The following is a 20,267-nucleotide window of genomic DNA, read 5'->3' as shown; positions in this document are numbered from 1 at the left end:
GACCTTAGGTGCTGTAAGTGTGAAGGTTACGTGTTCTACCTCTGATTTCATGGGTTCTTGGGTGCTCCAGTTTCCTCCCATATCCCAAAGTCATTGGGGTTGATGAGTTAATTGGTCACGACAAGATGTCTAGTAGCAATTGAGTGAGAGAACTTGGGGAGAGCCAATGAGAATCGAGGGAGCAAAGAGTAATTTATTGGGGTTTAGAGGTTGTCCCATGATTTGGCATCGACAAGGTGAGTTGAAATGGACCCTTCTATGTCTAATGGAAAAAATATCTGTTTCTTTTGATCCAGCTCAATTGAATTAAAAACTAGCAAGGTGGTGACTCACAATCACCCGCTTTACACGTGCTCAAAGTGAAAAAAAATATTTTATTTCTGTTTGCCACAGTGAAAGAATCATAGAACACAAGCTATATTCATAGTGCAAGGTTTTATTAATAACTAGATTCACATTTAGGTTGAGTGCATAAGATGTCGAAGGCATGGGGTGAAAGATACAAAATGCTTTTCTGAGATTTTTCGAATGGTCCCTTGTGATTCAAGCTCGTGTATATTTTTACTATTTATTTCAAGTTGCTCGCTGACTGAGGTAAAGCAACATTGTTTCACTGCTGGCTTGCTGCTTATAACTTAGAAGTCTTTTTTAGCTGCATTTCAAGCTAACTCTGATATATAGGCAGGCAACTAATAGGTTCATTTTTAACTATTAGTAAAAATAGTTAAAAATAAGTAAGTTTTAGTCCATCAGAAAATTCACAAAAATCACTCGATTTCATTGCTATACTTCCACTATATTGCAATGGATGGCTTCAAAACCATATAAGAATGGTAAGAAGGAATGATTATTAAAAATGGAGAGAGGGGAAACTCGTTCCGCTATTCGTTGGAATACATTGGACTACTGAATTTATAAATATTATAGGAACTTGACTGTATGCTGGGATATCCATTTGTCAGATATTCTTAATCCAAAGCTGAAATGTGCAATAGTGCTATATAGTATATACTTTTCTTCAGTTGTTGACGATACAATACTTCGTTAAGTAAGGGCTAAACAAATTGTACAGGAATATACTCCGACCTAGAAATGCCAGCCAGTCAGGTGAATGATAAATTGCTTTTCTAGATCACCAGGAGCATTTCCTTATGCAGCCCATGTGTCTGAGGACAAACACGAGGAAATCTGCAGAAGCTGGAAATTCAAACAACACACACAAAATGCTGGTGGAACACAGCAGGCCAGGCAGCATCTATAGGGAGAAGCACTGTCGACGTTTCGGGCCGAGACCCTTCGTCTGAGACCCTTTGTCTGAGGACAGGCAGTGTACCTGTGCTGTGTGAACCTCACAATGCCATACCCACACTGACAAAAAAATGGATGCAAAATGCCTATGCTGTAGTTGCCAATTTAGGCGATGAGGGTTCACATGCAGTGTAACCTGATGACCAATATGTTTTCTCTGCTCTGTGAAGATAATCAGATGGTATACTGTATTATTAGTAACTGGGTCTCCTTCATTCAGATACTTCAGTTGCATAGGTTCAACAATGAACTACTTTTATCAAACAAGAGTAATTGCACAGTACACAGTGAAGAAAAATTGATTACATACCAGCCTAACAAACATCTGTGAGCTTCCCATCCTATGCACTGCTAATTATGTCTTACACCATCTTCTTCCTAAGACTCCTGATGCATTCATTGTCTTGTTACTCAGGACATGTTAGCCTTCAATCATAAGACTAATAAAATATAACTATGGCATTAAAAACAGAAATGCTTGAAATATTCAGTGTGTCAGACAGAATCCATGACAAGCAAAAGAGTTAACGTTCCAGATTGATGATCTGTAATTGCAATCTGAGTTTGCATTCAAGATTATTGACCTGAAAGATTTACATTGTTTCTCTCTGTTCTAAAGTCATATCATCTGCTAAATTGAAGCATTTCTATTCATATTTCAGATTTCTAGCAGCTGCATTATTTTGATTATATACTAATTATTTAAGGAATTTCATTGACTGGGTTGTGCTTTTCTTACACTCTGTTGTCTGAAAGAGCCTCAGTTCCTTAGTAGGACTTGTCACCTAAAGCATTACATTCATTTCTTCCATCTGAGGTATTCAATTCACTTGTTAATGAAATACACAGAAAATAAATGTGCCTTCAAATGAACATTATCCAATGGTAATTCCCTTGCTTTATCATCTTTACATTGTAGAGCCTCATCCAACTTCCATCATGATTCTGGCCTGCTGTTTGGGTTGTATAACCTAATAGGCTATTCCATTTTGCCCAATGGACACTTTGAAATGTGACCCCAAAACTTCAGCTTTGCTTTTCCAGCACATCACCTTGAGGTCCAGTAATGGCTTGACCATTTTAATTTTGCCCTTGTGCATTTCAAACAACATGGCTAAACACTCACCAGTTCACTGACCGTGTCAACGCTGGAAATGGTCGTCGTGATCCATGGTGTGTTTTCTTTTGCCCCACTGTTGCATTTAGTTATCATTAAAACATTGAACTAAGAAGAGTCAAAATGCCTCAAACTCAACACTATTTGGCACTGCGTTGGAAATCTCTGTACTGGACTTGCTTTTCAGACTTACTACAGCAGGCGAATGTATCCAAGATTATAGCTAAAACACATTGAAAGGAAAGGCTTCTTCTACACAAAACTGCATATCACTCATCCCACACCCTGTTTTTATTTGTTCAGAACCTCAGTAACCTCCATGCTCTGTTTTGTATTGGTGCAGCATTCTGCAATCTTCATTTCTGTCCAATCAAGGTATCCAGCTAGTTCTATTTAACACTACAATTGCTAACTGACACTTTTGGAATTTACTTCAAGTAGGCAGAATTAAAAAAATAATCTTACTAACAGAAAGTGGTGCAACAAAGAACTGAATTAAATTAATTTCAGCTTCTTGTTTATACATCTGTGTAGGACAAATCCGTTAAACGTGTCCATCTAACAATATTCAATGTGAACAAAATGATTGTGAAATGGTTGTGCAGCGTGTCCACATGTACAATGGGACAACCATCTCTAGCAGCTCCATGATGTGGGGAGGACAGGGCATTAGGTTGTTGAATAGATTTTTGAATAGCAGGGCAATTCATGGCTATGGTGGAAAAGTGGTTTGGGTGGAGCTGAGCCCACAGTCAGATCCACAATTATCTTATTTAATGGTGTAGCAGGCTCAATGTGCCAGATCCTGCTGCTTTCTTATGATCTTGAAGTTGGGGAAGAAAGGTGTGGGTGGATGCAGTCCTTTGGTGGACATCAGGTATGGTCTCAGCAATGATCCTATTCAATATCAGAATACACTCAAAAGATGTGTATTGCAGTCTCCCGTATTTTAAGGCCTTTGGACAGTCGCTACTCCAGAATGCTCTGTTGTATGGTGTGTCTACTCAACTGGCCAGATAACAGAAGATGTTCCACACATTTGCATTTCAATGTTGCAGTTTTTAGGCATAAAATGGTGTAGGATTTTGATGAACGTATTTATAAAACATCTTGCTCAAATCAGTGGAAGTGATGCCTGCACATTTATAAATTTTCATCGAGTTTGTGTTGGACATCTGAGTAGGACAGAAGTTCCTTCCCTCCTAAATTTTCCACAGACAAGTTGCAAGTGAGCATCAACTTAAAGATCACACAGTTGTGTCTACTCAGACATGAACAAAGCTGTCATTTGTTTTTCAAGTCTTGTCTGACAAAAGCAATTGCTGGCTTAAATACTCTTTGTGCAGGATGAAAATCTCTTTTTATTCATTAGCAGGATGCGGGTGTCATTAGCTATGCCAGCATTTATTGCCTAATCCTAAATGCCCCCACTCTGAGAAGTTGCTTGGCCACATGGTGCATATTCCCCTTTGGAACGAAGGAGGATAAGAGGTGACTTCATAGAGGTGAACAATATGATAAGGAGCCTAAATCAAGTAGACTTCTTCCCAGGTTGGAAATGGTGAACACAAGGGGACATAATTTTAAGGTGATTGGAGGAAAATATAGAGTGAATGTGAGAGTTAAGTTTTTTTTACGTAGAGAATGGTGGTTGTGTGTAATGCGTTGCCGGGGATGCTGGTAGAGGCCAATACAACAGGGCCATTTAAAATACTCTTTGTAGACCTATGTGAGAGGCAATTTTTAGATTGGCCTTAGGGTAGTTAAAGGTTGGCACAACATTGTCGCCTGAAGGGCCTGTACTGTGCTGTATATACAGACTGACCAGTTCCTCATGGATCCCTGGCACAATTTGTATTTGGATTGCACTTAATTTTAGGCAGTTTTGCCAAAGACTGAAAGAGACAATAATCAATGGTTTGAAATGAATTATTCCAGTTGGAGGAATATGAAGGGGTAATTACACAACTGTGGCCCAGTGGAAAATGTGGTCAGAATCTGAAATGATTGTTTAATCAGATCCATTTATCTTCCTATGAACCCTGATTGTTTTCTTGTCCTGTTTATTGAGACTTAGAATAATTTTTATTCTGCTTACTACGAACAACAATATTTTCTGCTATTTGATTTCCCATTCACTGGCAAAATTAACATTTGAAAGCTATATCATTTCCAATACAACCAGGGCTTTGCATTGCCAGGTTTCAAATAAAACAAGTCCAGCCCTTTCTGTGGCATGTATCTGAGAACCAGAGACCAGAATCTACAGGCATGCACTGTGTGTTACATCTTACTTTAAATATGAAGGAGAATTTCCCATCAGGCACATTTCTTTAAAAGTGAAAAAGTCAGATGTTGAAGATTCGGAGAAACTTTGAACAAGCTGATCCAGTATTGGTTGAATTGATAATAATCACCTATTAGAGGAAAACATTTTATCCTTCCAGGAAGTACTGCAAGCAACAAAAAAGGCAATTAGGAAGAAGATATACCCCATAAATTGGGACTGAAACTCTGATGTAGCCTCCCAACGATGGAGCGTATGTGGACTGAGATGTAATGATTCTCATAAAGCTGTGCTGTAGTAGACACCAGGATGAGTAGCTGTTGATATAGCTGTTGAATTAAGTCCAGCCACCTTGTTTGCTGGTGAGGCCTTTCACATATTACCTGCTTTCACTGGTTTCTGCTAACCTGTTGTTCATGATGGCTAACGCTCCCACCCCTCCCGAGAAACCGTTCTGCCTTGTGTTGACACAGACTGTTCGGGGGTAACCATTGGCCGTTTCTGACAGCTGCTTCTGCAGGATGGCAAGTGACACCTTGTTGGATGCAGTCAAGTCTCTCATGGAGATCATTTCCCCAGAAAGCCTCCTGCCCTCCGCATCACTTTCACATGGCCCATCTGTCTCTGACAGGACAAGGCTCCTACGGATTCGAGACTGTCCTGGTGTGATCGCGTTGCGGCGCCCAGTGCGCATCTTTCCTCTCCGGCACCTCGGGCAGCAACTACATTCTAGTTTCTTCAGTAGCCAGTTGAGGAACTGCTTGATCACAATAGAGATAACATTGAAGAGGGAGTAGATGCAACACACCCCGAGTAGTATGAATACAAAATTACCAAATCTGTACAATCCCTGATTTGTATAGGCCTCATTCTGGCTGCTGACAAGATCCCCAAAACCAATAGTACTGAACGTGACAAAACAGAAGTACAGTGAGTCGGTGTAATTCCATCCTTCTACTGGTGTGTACATGGCCGAAGCGCAGCAGGAGATTATGACGGCAGCAATGCCAAGGATTAGCATGACGTAGTAGACAGATGGCTTCCATCCAGTCAGGCTGGCTGCGTCCATGAGGGTGGATTGCCGGCCAATGATGGGGGGCAGAAGACCTTTGTTCTGTAGCTGCCTCTGGTAACATGCCTTCATGATGAAAGCCAGCAGGGTGATGATGCGCTCGAGAAAGAGGTTGAAAAACAGAATGGTTCCTGCACATCCGAGAAGGCCATAGAATATCAGGAATACTTTTCCTGCCACAGTCGCTGGGGTTGTCATGCCAAAACCTAAAACAACAAAGAAAAAGGGTGGAATTTATGGTTTTCCCATTCGCACCTACAATCCCTTACACAAGTAGAGCAAATTGTTTACCAGATATTCTAGCTCACCAAACACATCTATACAGGCATGCTCTGCATTTATAATGATATTTCTACTTACTAAACAAATGGTGAGAGCCATGATCATGATGAATAGCTGGTCAGTCTTGGGGATCTCTGAAATGCTAGGATTGACCTGCACCCACCATTTGCGCTGGCAGCTCGTTCCACATTCTCACCACCCTCGGAATGAAGAGGTTCCTCCTCATGTTCCCCTAAAATATTTCAGCTTCCACCCTTAACCATGACCTCTAGTTCTCATCTCTCCCAACTTCAGTTGAGAAAACCTGCTTGCAGCCTATCGAAACCGTTCATAATTTTGTATAAAATTATCAAATTTCCCCTCGTTGTCCTACAGTTCAGGGAATAAACTCTTAACTTTTCCCTATAAATCAGGTCCTCGAATCCGGACGAGAGTGGATGTAGTGGCCACTCCAGATCCAATCAAAGGTGTATTTGTTTTGTCTTGCATGTCTTTATTATGATCAAAAGTCGATGCTGGATACAAAGAACATAAAGTACTGCGGGACTGTCTCATCAGTGAGTTGTTCGATAGTGATGGAGCTGGACTTATTGCTGACTGTTGTTATGTTGTTGCCTGGACTTGTCATGTACCATTGTGCCAAGATGGCACATGGTTCAAAAAAAAAGGTGGGAGTAATTGTGTTGGATGTTTTGGTAACCGTAAGGCCCTACTGGACATTGAGACATAGAATACTGTAAGTCTGGTTCATTGGTGAAACCAACAGCAGGGGTGCTGCATTGCCTTGGTTATGGCAAGGACCAAGTCCAAGCCGTGGGCTCACCTGTGCCAGCCGACCAGAAGAGAAGACGTGGTGGTGGTATGAGAGACCCTCTGTGGGGCGCTCTAGAATCCGTCATTGGGATGAGGGCTGGTCCCGCCTGATGGAGCAGCCTTCCCATGTTCATTCAGTGCTGTCCTCCAGTGTTTGCTCAGTAGGAGAACAAGCTGGACCAGGACAACTTACCACCAATTCTACGGTCATGCCACTCAGGGACTTAAGCTACATAATATTTTTTCTTTCTCACTGTATGCTTTTCTGAATTGCGCCCTATGTGCTGTTTATGTTATGTGTTATGTGCAATGTGCTGTGTGCTGTTGGTAATGTGTTTTGCATTTTGCACCTTGGAGGAACAAAGGTCTGCTGTCTCATTTGGCTATATTCACGTATCATACACAAAATGCTGGAAGAACTCAGCAGATCAGGCAGCACCTGTGGAAAGGAATAACCAGTTGACATTTCAGACCTGGACCCTTCATTGACTGAAAAGGAAGGGGGAAGAGGCCAGAATAGTCATGTGTAGTTGAATAATAACTAAACTTGAACATCCTTGTAAATTTCCTCTGCATTCTTTCAATCTAATTGATACCTTTCTTGTAGTTAGGTGACTAGAAATGCACATAATACTCCGAACTAGGACTCACCAATGTCTTATAGAAATAAATAAAACCATCTTTGGATTTGGAAGAAGTGACCCAGCTTGAGTGTTGTAATTCTATGATGAACACTAACTCCTGTATTACAGGCTGTCCCTGATTTACGGAATGGCTGACTAATGGACATCTGAACAGCAGAACTAGTTTCATCTCTCTTTGCACTTTGAGTAATTGCTCTGTCTAGTCAATCCAATGTGCTTTTGATCCCATTTATTACAATACTGTGGAGCTGTAGTTATCATATTGAGATATTTTTGTTTACTTTCAATATATTGACAGCTATAAAATGGAACCCACTTGATACGCAGTGAGAACCCATTATATCTCACATTTCACAGAGACAAAAACATAGCCCCCTCAATAACCACATCAGGAATCCGCACAACAAACAGTAGAGAGTGAGTAAGATGCAAAAGCATGCAGCTCAAATCAATTTTTCTAGACTCCAGTGTAGACAGAAGGAAACCAGAGTAAACCTCTATCAAATACTGACACTTGTATTACATTGCTCCTTCTCATGTTGATGCATAGTTCGCACTTCCTGATCACCCAGAACTCGTCCCATTTATTGAAAGCATACAGCATTACTCTGGGATAAAGATGACCGTGGGAGCCCTGATAGACCATTTTTTCAGTGTCATTTATCTACATAGTCATTGATCTTATTTTCTTTGAAGGAATCAGTGGCTGGCTAGAATAGAGGTCAGAAAAGGTCACAAAAGCATGTCACAAATTTGACGAGTTATGGATAGTTATAAACAGGAGTAAATCTACCAGGTTCTATCAGTGGAATTGCTGAATAATTTTCAGTAAAGGTGTTAACTGGTTCAATGCAAAGAGCTTACTGAGTCTATTGGAACATCACGGCCTATTGGATTTAGAAACAGCAGCATATTTTAGATAACTGCCTCGTTAAAAAGGAACAGACAAACGGAAGCATTTTTAAGAATAGTCACTATTAATATACAAGAAGCATGCACCCAATTTGTGTTTAGCAAATTCTGATATGCAGCAGCATGTTAATGACAAAAAATCTGATTTTGTACTGATCAGTGAGGAGTAATATTAACCAAATCACAAAGATAACCTAGGAACTCTCCTGTTGCATCCTTTTGACACTGGGGAAAATGGAAGGCAGATCAAAGATCCCCAGGAAGTTCCTGTCTCATCCTTTTTTGATGTTATGGAGAGAGAAGACAGAAATCCCTGTGTTCTCATGGACTAGAGTTTCTAGGACCTGGTCGAGATGTGATAGAATCACGGACCTATTGCCAGCATTCTGGCTTTTCTTGCAGCTGCTTATTTCCAGGATTCATTTGAAAGTCATCACCAATATTAGCATTTACTGCCTATTTCTAATAGTCCTTGAGAAGATCTGCTTTCACGAACCACTGGTGATGATATTCACGAGCTCCAAGTGTGAGGTAGGAGCATCCTCTCACTGGTATTCCCAAGAGCCTGTTCTTGTTGTACCTTGTAGACCATCGAGCTCATGGGTCTGTACAGGCAGTCTCCAGGTTATAATAGGGTTCTCTTTATTTAATTGGAAACATCTTTAAGAGGCGGTGCCTCAGGAAGACGGAATCTATCACTAAGGACACTCACCATCTGAGATATTCCCTCTTCTTGTCATTATATCAGAAAGGAAGTACAGGAGCCTGAAGACCCATACTCAATGATTTAGATTCTGCTCACTCATCATCAGATTTCTGTATGGTCCATGAACTACCTCATTATTCTTTTTTGTACTATTTATTTTGTATTTTGTGGCATTTTTGTCCTTGCGCCAGACTTCTTCTTCTTCTTAAACCCATCAGCCCTGCTGGGCCACAGGCTGCCAACAGCAGCTCACCAGCACCCTCGGGCCTAGGCTGATGGAAGGTTGATCAGCCCTGTGGCTTCCACCTTCACCACACGATTTCCTGGCAAAGATCCTTCCCTCTCTCAGGGATGAGGCCTTTGGAGCTTCTGTTGGCCTTTCTGCAGCTCTGGGTTTTTACGGGATGGGTTTGCTAGTCCCAAGCCCAACCTTCTCCTTTTGTAGCCAGGCTTGGGACCGTCCATGGCCAAGTTTTGCACTGGACCCCTGCCACAAAGTGACACATTTTATGATGCATGTCTGTGAGAACAAACTTGATTCTGATTCTGAATATTTAGGAATGTTTATCATCCGATTTTATGAACTGTTCTTGACCCAGACTGTTTGCAAGTCAAGACATGAGCAACACAGTGTGAGGGAGAAGATCATAGAAGCAGGTGCGGAGGGTGAGAGTGTAAGCGTGGGTAGTCGGGTCGCCATCTGGTGCCCGTGCCCCAGTGAGTTAGCAAGTGTGTCCGCTCAACACTCCCAGCTCTGCTCGGCTCGAGCCAGCCCCGGTCGCTGCTGCTCATGAGCGTGTGGTGGGTGGTTGTGTAGAGACGGTGCACAGAAATGCCCCTTTCCCACCTGGCAGATGATGATTAAAGCCTGTCGGCAATCAGCAGACCTATCTCCATCCATCCATCCCTCGGGTCTCCGACTAATTTGAATGTATGGACCGTCCATTCGTTGAAGAAGCTGTACAAAACTCATGAAAAAGCCTTTACCAACTGCTTCAGTACATTTTGTAATTGATGGCCCCACCAGTTATGGGGCGCAGGTGGTGAATGTTTAAGTTGATTGATGCATTGAGTTGCCTTTAAAGTGACGGGCTCTGCCCTGGAGAGCACCAAGCTTTTCCAATGTTGTTCTCACAATGAACGTTTCAATGAAAAATATGCTCCATGCACTGAACTGAATTTCAGAGCGTGTATTATGCCAAGTAACTGCAGTACAGAACCACCATCTCCTTTGCCTCTGATCTTCCTACATGCCTGATACTATGCTTTGTCTCTTCTGACTTTCCATTTCTTGTCTTGCCTCTGCACTCTTATTACTCTCCATTCTGTTTCTTCTCTCTAGGCGAGATGAATTTGGCAATCTGAGATCTTTTAAAAATAAGGCCACTGTTAATTGCTGGCTTGAATTGCTAAAAGAAATAGCCTTCAGCAAATCACTTCCCAATCCTTGCCTTATCGTTCAAATTGTTCTCCCTCCTTCTGTCATGCTGATTTCCTCATGTTCCACTGGCCATTCTTCTTCCTACCAATCTCTCACTTTCAGGTGATGCCTACCTCTTCCTCCCACCCTCCTTATTCCCCTATTTAATCTTGTCACTCCATTGGTCTGTCTTTCTCTTCTCTCTCTATTCTTCCCTCTTTCCCTCCTCTGGAGGGGATCTACCTAAATATTGAAGGCTTCATTATCTGTAACTACATTTTGATCTCTTTCCCTCAGAGCTTTATCAGTTTCTCTTCACCTTTGTCTTATAGGGATTAAAAAATTAGAAACTGGTTGAAAACCAAAATAAAATGAAGAAAACAGGCTTTCTTCATCTCATCATTCCTCCATTTTTAATTTTAAAACAATTTTGAAAAATTATTGAACATAAAATATGCAATAGATGTGTATTCAGAATACTTCTTTTGCACTCAAAAGGAGAGACAAATTGGTTCTTATTGTTAAAAGAAAATATCAAGTTCAAGTCTATTGTCATTCAACTGTGTACTAGACAGGTATACTGACAAAGGAAACAACGTTCCTTCAGACCAAGGTGCACAACGCAGTACAGTAACTCACACATGACTTATATAAAGTAATATTAACATAAATAAATTAACAAATAATAAGTTATATCCCAAAAGACTGACATTCAGCATTTACGACACAAGTCAAAAAGTAAACAGTATAATGCTACTGGTGCTTCATGAGCGATGAGACCTGGGTAGTGACAGGGAGTTCAGTAGTCTTACAGCCTGGGGGAAGAAGCTGTTTGCCATCCAAACCGTTCTTGTCCTAATGCTACGGTACCTCCAGCCTGATGGTAGGGGATCAAAGAGATTGTGGAATGGATCGGATGGATCACTGATAATGATAACGGCCCTGCATATACAGTGTTCCTGATAAATATCCCAGAGGGATGGAAGAAAGACCCGATGACTCTCTCAGCAGCCCTTGCAATCCTCCGTAAGGTCTTGCAGTCAGATGCCTTGCGATTCCCATAACAGACAGCGACACAGCTGGTCAGGCCACTCAGAATGGTGAGGGAGGGGGGACTGCCTTGCTCACCTCAAACTCCTCAGGAAGTAGATATGCTGCTGCGCCAAATACGACACAAATTCTACTTTAGGAAAGCTTTTGAAATATTTCCACTTGTTTCTCAAAACTACTTGAACATAAAATAGTTTGCAAAAAGTGCTGGGATGTAAGGTGGAATATTCCATCAGTACAGTAAATTAGGCACACACTGTAGCTACTCAGATTGCATAACTCAATTTAGATGAGATACTTGGTCCGAGGCAGAAGGGAATAAATCAACTAATCTTCTTGCATGTCATTAGTCTTAGTTTGCTTGGAAGTTGACTTAGCTACATTGTAATGGGGTTAATGATGATTCAGGGATCTTTTCCTGTGGTGCAGTCAATAGATTAAGTGGGTGGTAAGAATGCCATTTGTTAACCCAGTCAAAAATCAATAGCAATAAGTAGCATTCTGTTTAAAAAGTGACGAGGCTAGTCTAGCATTCTGTGCTTCTGCCATTGGAATGAAAGAAGTGGCATCTCTCTTTTCTGCCTACTCCGGTTTCCAACATCAGCACATGCTCTTTCCCACAGATCTGTCTGCAAAACGGTAGCAGTTTGCAAGAGTGACGTCCTGTCGGACAGGTTGATGATATAAAGCAGAGAAGAGAATTAAGAATGGTGCTGCAATGATAGAGCATCTCTTCACAGTGCCAGCAACCGGGGTTCAATTCCCACTGTTGTCTGTAAGGTGTTTGTACATTCTCCCTGTCACATTGTGGGTTTCCTCTGGGTGCTCCAGTTTCTTCCCACATTCCACAGATGTACAGGTTAGTAGGTTAATTGGTCACATAGATGTAATTGGGCAGCACAGGCTCGTGGGCCAGAAGGGCCTGTTAACGTGCTGTATCTCTAAATTAAAATTAATTTAAACTTTTGGTAATTTCTTCCCCTTCCCCCTTCTCTCTTTTTTTATTCCCCATTCCGATTCCACTCTTGCGCTTTCCTTCTCCTCACTTGTCCACCACCTCCCCCTTCCCTTTCTCTCATGGACCACTCTCCTCTCCTATGAGAGTCCTTCGCATTCAGCCCTTTACCCCTTCCACCTCCCACCTCTTACCAGCTTGGGTCAATTTAATATTAGAGAAAGCATACAGTATACAACCTGAAATTCTTACTCTTCACAGACATCCATGAAACAAGAAACCCCATAGAGTGAATGAGAGAAACACCAGAGCCCCAAAGCCCCTCCTCATCCCCCCATGCACAAGCAGTGGTAGAAGCTTTGACCCTCCTCCCACGTGCTAGCAGAAGCACTAACCTCCCCACCACACCACACCATGGAGGCAAAAGCAAACACCTCCCTCCACCCCCAAGAGAACTTGATTTCCATCAAAAACTACAGTCCATAACCCAGCATCTTGGTATCTCAGGTAGGCTTACTTCGCCTTTTGAATGAGAGAGAGGTCACTTGTACTCCTTTTTCTCCCCCCACCTTCTTATTCTTGCATCTTCCTCTTTCCTCTAAGCCCTTATAAAGGGTGTCAGCCCAAAACATCAATTGTTTATTCCTCTCTATGGATACTGCCTGACCTGCTAAGTCCCTCCAGGATTTTGTGTGTGTTCCTCAGGTTTTCCAGCATCTGCAGAATCTCTTGTGTTTGTGCATTAAGATTGGTGCCCTGTGTCAGGAGTTGAAAGAACCCTTTCTTGTCACCAAGGATGATGTAACAGGTAAACAGTGTGCACAGGAATGAATCAGAACTGTCAAAATTCTAACCCTTCACCTCCTTCATTCCCACTTACTCAGTTCAATAGGAGGTAGATTCTGCTCACAGGTTTGCCAGTAGCACTGTGTAGACGGACAATTCCCTCTATGATAGGCTCGAGCAATGGCTCTTTTGTTCTTTAGACCTAATACATAGAGCAGGGGAGTAATTAGTGATAGGGTCACTCCAATTATTTTGCCTCTGTGGTGAACTACATATACCTGTCTGGACTGCTCCTGTGGCTCCTCCCACAGACCCCTGTATAAAGGTGATTGAGACCTGAGCCCGGCCTCATTCTCCAGGATGTAGTGTTGTTCATTCTTCCAGTCAATAAAAGCCGATATCTCGCTTCTTACGTCTCAGAGTGAGTTACTGATGGTGCATCAGCCTCCTTGATGTGTAGATGGAGGCCAGGGTGAGTTTCAGGCATTGACAATGAAGCAGAAAAATAGAGAATGGTTTTTAGACTGTTAGCCTGATTGGTTCTTTTGTTGTCTTGAGAATTCCACACATCATGCTGGAATCGAGTCACTGGAATAATTCTTTCTTTAACTCAAGTCGCGTCTGTGAGAGTACAAGTTCAGGAGTCATGGAAGTGTTAGCCACAATGAGAGTCTCATCCAGTATATCAGTAATCTGGTACAAATGTGCAAAGAGATTATGACCATGTGAATAATGACATAACATTGAATACAGAACAGAACACGGGATAGGCCCTTCAGGCAATAATGTGCCTAACTAATTAAGATAATTACATCCAATTAAATTAATCTCTTATGTCTACATATCCCTCCATTTGTTGCATGTTCGTGTATCTATCCAATTCTTGGATGTCCCTATTGTATTTGCCTCCACTACCACACCTAGTAGTGCACTCCAGGCAACACACGGAAAATACTGGAAGAGTCAGCAGGTCACACAGAATCCAAATAGCCAATTCACATGGATCCCGTGCATCTTAATCTTCTGGATGAAGGACTGTGCCAATCGCTTTACTAACATTCAAGTAAACATCTACTGCTCCAGCCTCATCTATTGTTTTCACCACCCCATCAAAAATCAAGCCAAGTTGAACTGTCCCTAATTAGGTTAGACTTTGCCAAATGCTTATAAATCCTATCCCTAAGAATCCTCTCCCATAGCTTCCCTACTGATGTGAGATTACTGGTCTGTAATTCCCAGGATTATCTCTATTTCCAAATGAACAAATGAACAACTTTAGCTACTCCCTAGTCCTCCAGGACTCACCTGTAGCAAATGACAGCAGAAGGATCTTGGTCAAAGCCCCAACAATTTCAGCTCTTGCCTCTCAATAAACTGGGATAAATCCCACCAGCCCTAGAGACTTACTGAATTTAACGTTCTTCAGGAGACCCAACACTACCTTTTTCTTTATCTCAAAATGCATATTAGTATGCTCCACACTTATCTTTCTATCGACCATTTCCTTCTCCTTGGTGAATACCAACACAAAGTATTTATTTGTACCTCATCTTCATACACACTTCCTTCATCAGCAAATAATCTGTGGGAAGAATTCAATGGGTTGAGCACACCTGTAGGAGAAAAAGAATTGTCCACATTTTTGGTCAAAATCCTGCAACAGGACCTAATCATGTGTCCTCATGCAAGGTTTGAGACGAAACTTTAACATTTCCTTTCCTCCCACAGATGCTGCCCAACCTAACAAGTTCTACATGCAGAATGTTTGTTGCTCCAGATTCCAGCATCTGCAGTCTCCTGTGTTCCCTTCTTCATCCTTAAGTAATCCTACCATCTCTCAAATTATCCTCTTGGTCTTGATGCATGTGTAGAATGTCTTGGGTCACATATGTCACATCAATTGCTAGATTAGTTTTATTTGTCACATGTATTTTGAAACATCAAAATATACAATGAAATGAATAACCAAAACAGTCCGAGATGAGCTGGACTCCAGCTTGATACATTATTAACTTGAAACACATGAAACTTCAAAAACATATGTGCCTGGGAGCAATGCTCTTTGACCCAAGTGGCAAAGTTTGCTTCTGTGAGCTTCACCAGCTGTTCACATGTACACCCGGTCTGAATGAGCTGTGTCACAGACACACAATCTCATTCTGCATTGGTCACTTTCCATCTTTTATTGATTCTGTTTCACATACATATTTATACTACCCATTTTATTACACAGTAATAGTGCCAGTGGCATGATACTGTCTTATATAAACATGCACCTCTCTCCTCTCTCTTTATGCCAACCTGTCAATCTTTAGGCCATGCCACTCAGGGACTTGTGCAATTATTTTATGACTATATGTAATGGACTGCAAGTATACGTACTCTGTGACTCGTAGTACTAGTGCGTTTGCACGTTGGCCCCAGAGGAACGATGGTTTTGTTTAGCTGTATACATGTGTGTGGCTTAAAGTCAATAAACTTAAACTTGAAATTGAACTTGTAATGAGGTCTAGTTTCAATAAACAGTGACTAATTCCAATCAACCCTTTGGAAGTCAATCAGTTAGAAGCCTGGTTGCAATTGGTGATACCCACAATAGACATCAATCCTGCTGCTGCACACTGATCCTGCAGTGTGAGTTTATCACATGGTGTTATTTCCATTATTGAAGGAAAAGCTTTACCCCAAATTAATTAATCTCAACGACTGTGAAAGCAAAAAAGAACTGCATGGTTTCATTGGTCTTGGAGGAGTTCTTGCTTCCAATGACTAACTGGCGACACGATTAGAAAAGTCTATATATGAGAACCTAATGTGTGAACATGATTGATTTTAGCTGGCCTAGCTGTATGGTAAAATAGCATTCTAAACTTCATATTGTGTGTTCCTCGGGAGGATTATCACAAAAGATTAGGCAAAGAACCCCTGGGTGGATGTGGGTGGGTAAAAGGATTAGAATGTGGAAAAAAGGTTCAGATCAGTCAATTTGATATATTACGCAATTCCTGTTTCAGGATTCAATTTGATTATTAAAATAAAAACTCCTTTACTCCCCTCACCCTCTCATCTCACACTCAACTAAACCAGAAACTAAAATTAGACCTTCTAATTCACTTGTGAATGCCTTGGTTTCATCAGTAATTTCTGTATTCAGTGTCAGCCTGTGCTATATATCAGTGATACTAATCAAGTTTCAATTATTCCTTCAGGCCATCTCTAAGTTTTATTGATGCGTATCAATAAAAAATATTCTCTGTGTAATTTTATAATGGAGAGTTACATCAACATGACAATGCACTGAAATAACTTTATTAAAGTTATATATTATTATCCAATGGCAGGCACTTTGACTTGTCACTTTGCAATAACTGATTTACACCTGTGAAACAACGCTTCAAGCATTTTGCACAGATGTGAATTTTTAGCATCCTTATTAATGTGTGTTTCATTATAGTCTTTAATATTTCAAATGTATTTGTAAACAAAAAGGCTAACATTAGATACACAATATGAAGGCAACAGTTGTGAGACCCGAAATACTGAGTGAATATGGAGGTCAGTGGAAGGTCAGTGAAGCAAAAAAGAAGCAAGTCCCTTCTCCCATTGGTATCTCAGGAGCATTTGGCTGAGGCAAAATCAAGGAGCGATCCAGAAACACCTCACAGACCAGCCATGTTGCAGTCAGTTGTGATGCAGACAGCTACAGCCTAAAGACAGGCTTCAATGTTCAGGTTCAAGGGGGAGCCACCTTAACCTAACCTGCAGGTATATTTCTCTGTTGTACAAAAGCACGGGCCACCTACATTGCTCTGTAGGCTTTACAGAGGTATAACATTGCTGTATTTTCCCAGCTTGGGGTTTTAAGTTATTTATGCAAGCAAGATGGAAACTACAAAGTATGCTTCACACCTCCTTTCACCTTACATAACCTACCCTTCACGCTAGTGCTATTCGCCATGCTTACTGAGCTGTTACATTTCAACAGTGTGCTCTCCGCCCTCTCGAGCATCCACTACTTTCTACTTCCGCTGACATTCGCACTCTTCTCCCACTCCTGTCACCCGTACTCCTCTCCTCCCTCTGCACCAGCTGTTGAGAGGAGTTGAGGCACAGTGGGTTGGGATCAAGGGTAGGCATGTAGTAGACCAGACCTGAGTGAAGTATAGGATCAAGGTGAGCAGTAGCACTGGGTTCAGTAATGCGGGATGGATGCGGAATGGGATCAGGGATGAGGGATGGACTGGGATCAGTGACGAGGGATGGACTGGGAACAGGAATGAGGGACGGACTGGGAACAGGAATGAGGGACGGACTGGGAACAGGAATGAGGGACGGACTGGGAACGGGAATGAGGGACTGACTGGGAACGGGAAGGAGGGACTGACTGGGAACGGGAAGGAGGGACTGACTGGGAACGGGAAGGAGGGACGGACTGGGAACGGGAAGGAGGGACGGACTGGGAACGGTGACGGGGGACGGACTGGGATCGGTGACGGGGGACGGACTGGGATCGGTGACGGGGGACGGACTGGGATCGGTGACGGGGGACGGACTGGGAACGGTGACGGGGGACGGACTGGGAACGGTGACGGGGGACGGACTGGGAACGGTGACGGGGGACGGACTGGGAACGGTGACGGGGGACGGACTGGGATCGGTGACGAGGGACGGACTGGGATCGGTGACGGGGGACGGACTGGGAACGGTGACGGGGGACGGACTGGGAACGGTGACGGGGGACGGACTGGGAACGGTGACGGGGGACGGACTGGGATCGGTGACGAGGGACGGACTGGGATCGGTGACGAGGGACGGACTGGGATCGGTGACGAGGGACGGACTGGGTTCAGGGACGACGGACGGACTGGGATCAGTGACGAGGGACGGACTGGGATCAGTGACGAGGGACGGACTGGGATCAGTGACGAGGGACGGACTGGGTTCAGGGACGAGGGACGGACTGGGTTCAGGGACGGGGGACGGACTGGGATCAGGGACGGGGGACGGACTGGGATCAGGAACGAGGAATGAATATGATTGGGATCATAATGAGAGATGGATGTGGGATGGGATCATTTTTGAGGGATGGACTGGGATCAGTAATGAGGAATGAATATGGTTGGGATCAGGAATGAGAGATGGAAATGGGATGGGTTCAGTTTTGAGGGATGGACTGGGATTAGTAATTATGGAAAGTCTGGGATCAGTTATGGGGGATGAACTGGGCTCAGTAATGAGAGATGGACGTGGGATGGGATTTTTATGTGGACTGGGATAACTAATTAGGAATGGACTGGGAAAGTAATGAAGAATGGATTGGGTTCAGTATTGAAGAATAAATCAGTAGTGGGGAAATGTGGTGCTGATTTTCATCCTGTAACTCCAAAATGTTAATCATGGAAACAAATTACCGAGCTTTTCTATGTCCAGTCTGGGCAGGGATAGATAACAGTGTGGGCTCTGGACTGTGCTTGTCTTCCTTTGAAAAGGATTAGTAAAAGATTTGCCTTCTGGCTTTGCCTGCTTGGTCCCATGCTGGTGCTTTTAACGTTTGGTCAGTAGCAACGGCACTTTGAGAGGAAGCCAATAATGTCATTAACAAATTGATTCACAGCAATTAACAGCTCAGCACAGTCAGACCTCATATACACCACCTCAGTCCACAGTCCTGCGGTCACTTCAACCCATTAACAGGTACAACTGGAACTTTTCACAGCCAGCTACCTCATTATTTATCTGATGCTTAGATTTTCTAAAAAGGGATTGAGAGGAGAGCATAAAGCTGCAATAAATAAATAAACAAACACCAAATAGCAATGTGTGAATTCGCGATGGCTGTTCAAGTATTGATTACAAGATGGTCATTTGTTTATATGGGAAGCTATACTGAAAAGCAACATAAATTAGGTGAAAATGTACATATAATATCTGAAACAAGTTATACCAGAGAATGGAGGTGTCAAATTTAAACGAAAACATCCAAACAAAATGCTGTTAAAACACGAGAAAGTCTACAAGTGCCGGAAATCCAAAGCAACACACACAAAACGCTGGAGGAACTCAGCAGGTCAGGCAAGGCTGAGACTCTTCTTCAAGACTGAGAGGAAAGGGGCTATTTTTAACTGTTTTTGCTTTTGTGGTAGTCTATAGTGTGAATATTTTTCAGGAGCAGTTTGTTAAGTGAAATATTTCTGAAACCAGCTGCTCTAAAACTCTCCAGCAATAATTGTTAAGGTATTATGTTTAAAGAAGTAACTGATTATGCTCTACGATTCTTATACAATTATAAATTTATAAGGTATCTCTTGTATTTTACCTATTGGTGCATCACAAACAGAACCAGGGAAAGAAATGGTTAAAGAAGGGGAGATTAAGAGATACTGAAAATTTGGCTAAAGCAAGGATTGTTGTGAAGGCTAGTAAAGAGATGGGGGAGAAGGAAAAAGATAGAGGGAGAGAAAATTTGTTTTATAGAAGCTGTTTTAATTTGAAGATTCCGTGAATATGTCTAACAGGAAATGCAGTGACTGCCATCTTGGAAAGAGATTTGCATGCATGCATTTTGTGCTTGACAACATGTGAGGAGCTAAAAAACTCGATGCCAATCAACTAATGGTACTGATTCAACACCGGCAGCTTTGGACATCAAGTACTCCTGTCCTCATACAGATGAAGACATATTCAACCCATGAAAGGCCCTATTCCCAGTCTGCCTGTGTTAATGAAATTATCACAGGCTGATGCAGGATATTTGCTGCATTATTTCTTCTAGTTATGGTGCAACCCTATGTGATCACAGAGGTTTCTTATTCCTATCTAAAATTTGAATGTACTACAGAGAACAGCCTGGTTGATAGGTTCGGAGGATACCAGTCCTCTTCACTGAAGAGGCTGTGTCTATAATCCGTCAGTTGC

General features: G+C 42.3%; 1 protein-coding gene across 1 annotated transcript in view; it reads right to left on the bottom strand.

Moving 5' to 3' along the window:
* Positions 1–457: 457 nt before the first annotated feature.
* LOC140730346 (potassium channel subfamily K member 12-like) overlaps positions 458–20,267 on the bottom strand; it is a 75,080-nt gene continuing 55,270 nt past the window's right edge. Inside the window, exon 2 of the mRNA XM_073050636.1 lies at positions 458–5,990. Within this exon, the coding sequence (XP_072906737.1) occupies positions 5,092–5,990 (899 nt within the window). The 3' untranslated portion in view covers positions 458–5,091. The remainder of the gene's footprint in view (positions 5,991–20,267) is intronic.

Source organism: Hemitrygon akajei, chromosome 7, assembly GCF_048418815.1.
Source record: "Hemitrygon akajei chromosome 7, sHemAka1.3, whole genome shotgun sequence".
In the NCBI taxonomy this organism is placed as follows: Eukaryota; Metazoa; Chordata; class Chondrichthyes; order Myliobatiformes; family Dasyatidae; genus Hemitrygon; species Hemitrygon akajei.
This window is presented reverse-complemented; position numbering and strand designations above follow the sequence as displayed.